The 3,326-nt window shown below is 34.5% G+C and overlaps 1 protein-coding gene across 1 annotated transcript; it reads left to right on the forward strand.

The window, feature by feature from the left end:
* The first annotated feature begins 165 nt into the window (after window positions 1–165).
* LOC134264017 (neuronal acetylcholine receptor subunit alpha-7-like) lies at window positions 166–2,124 on the forward strand. The gene is made up of 3 exons (XM_062746317.1): window positions 166–272; window positions 812–921; window positions 1,602–2,124. The coding sequence occupies exons 1-3, from the start codon at window positions 209–211 to the stop codon at window positions 2,031–2,033; spliced, it is 606 nt and encodes a 201-aa protein (XP_062602301.1). The 5' UTR covers window positions 166–208; the 3' UTR covers window positions 2,034–2,124.
* The last annotated feature ends 1,202 nt before the right edge of the window (window positions 2,125–3,326 follow it).

Genomic DNA, 3,326 nt, shown 5'->3' on the forward strand with positions numbered 1-3,326 from the left:
TAAGATGATAGCTTTAAAGGAAAAGGGTGCGCAAGTTCGGAAAAATGTCCATTCCGAAGTTGTCCGTCCCACTGTTATAAACCAATTAATTTCATTAAATGGAATAAACATGTCGGCAAAAAGACTTAACCAGAATTACTTTGCAGTGTTTATTCTTCAACACTAATTACATTAATTAATTACAGGAGTGACGATTCTGTTGTCTCTTATGGTATTCCTGTTACTGGTAGCAGAGACGATGCCACCCACTTCTGACGCTGTTCCTTTGATTGGTAGGTAATTTCACGTGATCACGCATATCACTAATCACGTGATTAAAGTGTTGTGGTTTTAAATTGAACCTAGTGTTTCAGAAGTTCATTTCGTAATTAATTAGTGCTATAGTTTATGATCAGTGTCATTTCCTCATTAACATTATTTTTTCTTATTTACGATGCAGAAGGGTATTTTTTTCAATTAAGCATAATCATAATCTCAAGGCTTGAAGAAATTGTACATTACGTCTCATGCACATTGAAATACTTCTAATTCGCCAATTCATACTCTTTAAAAATAGGAATGAATGAAATTCAGGTCACATTGCATTGTATTATTTGTATTTATTTATCATGCACTTTTACTTGAACTTTGTACTTATAATATCTTACAGGTATTTATTTTACTTTAATCTTGTGATTATGATATTTTACAGGCATTTATTTTACCTGTGTCTTGTACTTATGTTACCTTACAGGTATTAATTTTACCTGAATCTTGAAATTTTATCTTACAGGTATTAATTTTACCAAAGTTTTGTAATTTTATCTTACAGGTATATATTTCTGCTGTATCATGATCATGTGTTCCATGTCCATGATGTTCACAGTTATCGTTCTTAATTTCCATTATCGGGGACCAGAAACTCACAGTATCCCTTCTTGGGTAAGAAGTATGCATTTTTATTTTGGAAAAGCATTAAGGCTTATCAGCTGCTATATAATCTTTATGGGAAAATAGATGTGTATTTATTCAAGAACTTGGGGGAAAATACTGTTGTACTTCAGCTCGACGTTTATATTTATACTATCATGTCTCGACTCCAAGTATTCCAAATGAAGTAGTAATAAAAGACATTAGAATGTTTTTGACATGTGATACATATGTTGATGTTAAACTGACGATAAACGTTAATGACAGACCTAAACTACATGTAATGACAAACAGATGATTTCAACTTTTCTACTGTGATCTTCCACAATTTATGGGGTAATATTAAACCATATTTTGCATACGGTATAAATAAGTCTACCAACCTGAACAAATGAATAGTTTTACAGGGTTTTCTATCCATTTTTGGTTAAAGTCAGAATTAAGGAAAATCTATGATTGTCATAATACAACCGAGCGCTGAGTTGTATTTTAACTCACATGTTTTAAAGTCCCCTTGTTATAATAATAAATTAATAAATAAATTATAGTTAACGTCATATTGGAGGTATTTCAGCCAGTATGTTATCTCTACCTTTCATTTTTATCTTGAAAATAAATATATAAACTTTGTGATTGTGTCAAATTTCTTGATTTTAAAAGAATACTGGTCTTCAAAGTCTTTTAAAACTTAGGTAAACGAATGGATCAACGGACGACTTGCCTGGCTACTATTCATGAAACGTCCAGGACAACAAAAACACAAACACACAAACGATACGATAGAGAGGACGCGTCTCCATGACATCGTGGTCCAAGAACGACAATCGAGGTGTCTGCTATCGGGACTAGAATTTGAGGATGAAATCCGAATGGAAAACGGAGCTGTCCCCAAACCCGGAGATTCACCATTCCTAAGCACAAAATCAGACCTTTTATCGATTTTAAGAGAACTGAGAAAAATTACAACGAGGTGTAAGAGAGAGGAGGAGGAAGTGATAGTGCGGGGGGAGTGGCGGTTCGCTGCCATGGTGATTGACCGCCTTTGTCTCTGGATTTGTGTGACCTTTACTGTAATATCTACTTTAGCTGTTCTGTTTTCCGCCCCGAATTTAGTGACAACTTAAAGATATTTTACTACGTTAAGGAGAACAATATGATAATCTTTTTACACACTCATTTTTACTTTGTATTTTTTACATTTTATTTGAAATAACCATTGTGAATAAATGATATAAAGCTAAAGCTTTCAGCATTTACATGGGACAGATCCTTGCTGCAGACATGCAGGCCTCGGCTCTGGTTGAGAAAATTTAAACCGATAAACCAGAGAGCTTCTGTATCAGATCCAAGCATTGTGAAAATCTTAGTTTCACGCCGCCTTTTTAATAGCTTTCCCTGCTTCAAACGTGATTAACCTTAATTAGCAATTAACAATGGTAAATGTTTCAATAACATCAAAATATGTATATAGGAATTAAATCTCTGATTTGTCGAAATAGCACAATCACAGATTATTTTTAATGCAATGTTGGTGTTCGCCAAGGTGAAAATCTGTCTCCTTTTTATTACTTATTCCCCATTTTCAAAAGTGAGTTATCTCCCCTAAAAATTGGAACTCTTCTACACTCGCCTAACTTCCGCGGACTACGCAGTACATAATCCAACAAAATAGTGATCAACTTACACGCTGTATTTAAAAAATTTAAAAGAAGGAAACGGTTTGCATTTTTTTTTTGATAATAAATTGTTTTATAAAGGGTCTGTTAGCCCCGCCCCCCTTTCTAGAAAGCTATACGAATTAGCCAGGCACGTGGCATCGTCTCTAAAAGTGGGGGGGGGGGAGGGCCAAAGAATTTTTTTTCTTACCTGGAAAAGTTGACAAGCAAAGAAAAACCTTGCCCAAAGTTGAAAAAGCTACTTATTTCAGCACCAGTTCCTTGGCATACAATACTACATTTCCCTTATATAACTTTACCGTAGTATATTAACTGTGTGTGTGGGGGGGGGGGGGGGGTGGCAACCTGTCTATCAATGAACATTTTCAATAGAAAAAGTAATATTGGGAAAAAAGTGGGGGTGGGACTAAGCCCCTTGAATGCAGCTCAGACTTTATACGAAATATGTAACACGAATTCAGGTCGATGCCATTTTAATTAGTCTTTCTTCGTTACATGAGGACATGAAATTAAGTTATTCATTTAGAGTTCCATTCAAAGTTTTAATACTATATAGTGAATCAATTATTTTACAAATAAAAAATTCTAGAAACACTGTTAATTCAAATGAAATAGGCCTTTAATTGTCACCAAATGTGTTCTTGTAAGTAAAAGTTCTTTGTTCTGACATACAATCGAGCAAAAACGCAGTTTCTTGGTATCGGTCGCGGAAGACGAACTACTGCTGTATATGCAGCAATT

Source organism: Saccostrea cucullata, unplaced genomic scaffold (assembly GCF_032062105.1).
Source record: "Saccostrea cucullata isolate Sc308-1 unplaced genomic scaffold, CSIRO_AGI_Scuc_v1 ctg15620, whole genome shotgun sequence".
Lineage (NCBI taxonomy): Eukaryota > Metazoa > Mollusca > Bivalvia > Ostreida > Ostreidae > Saccostrea > Saccostrea cuccullata.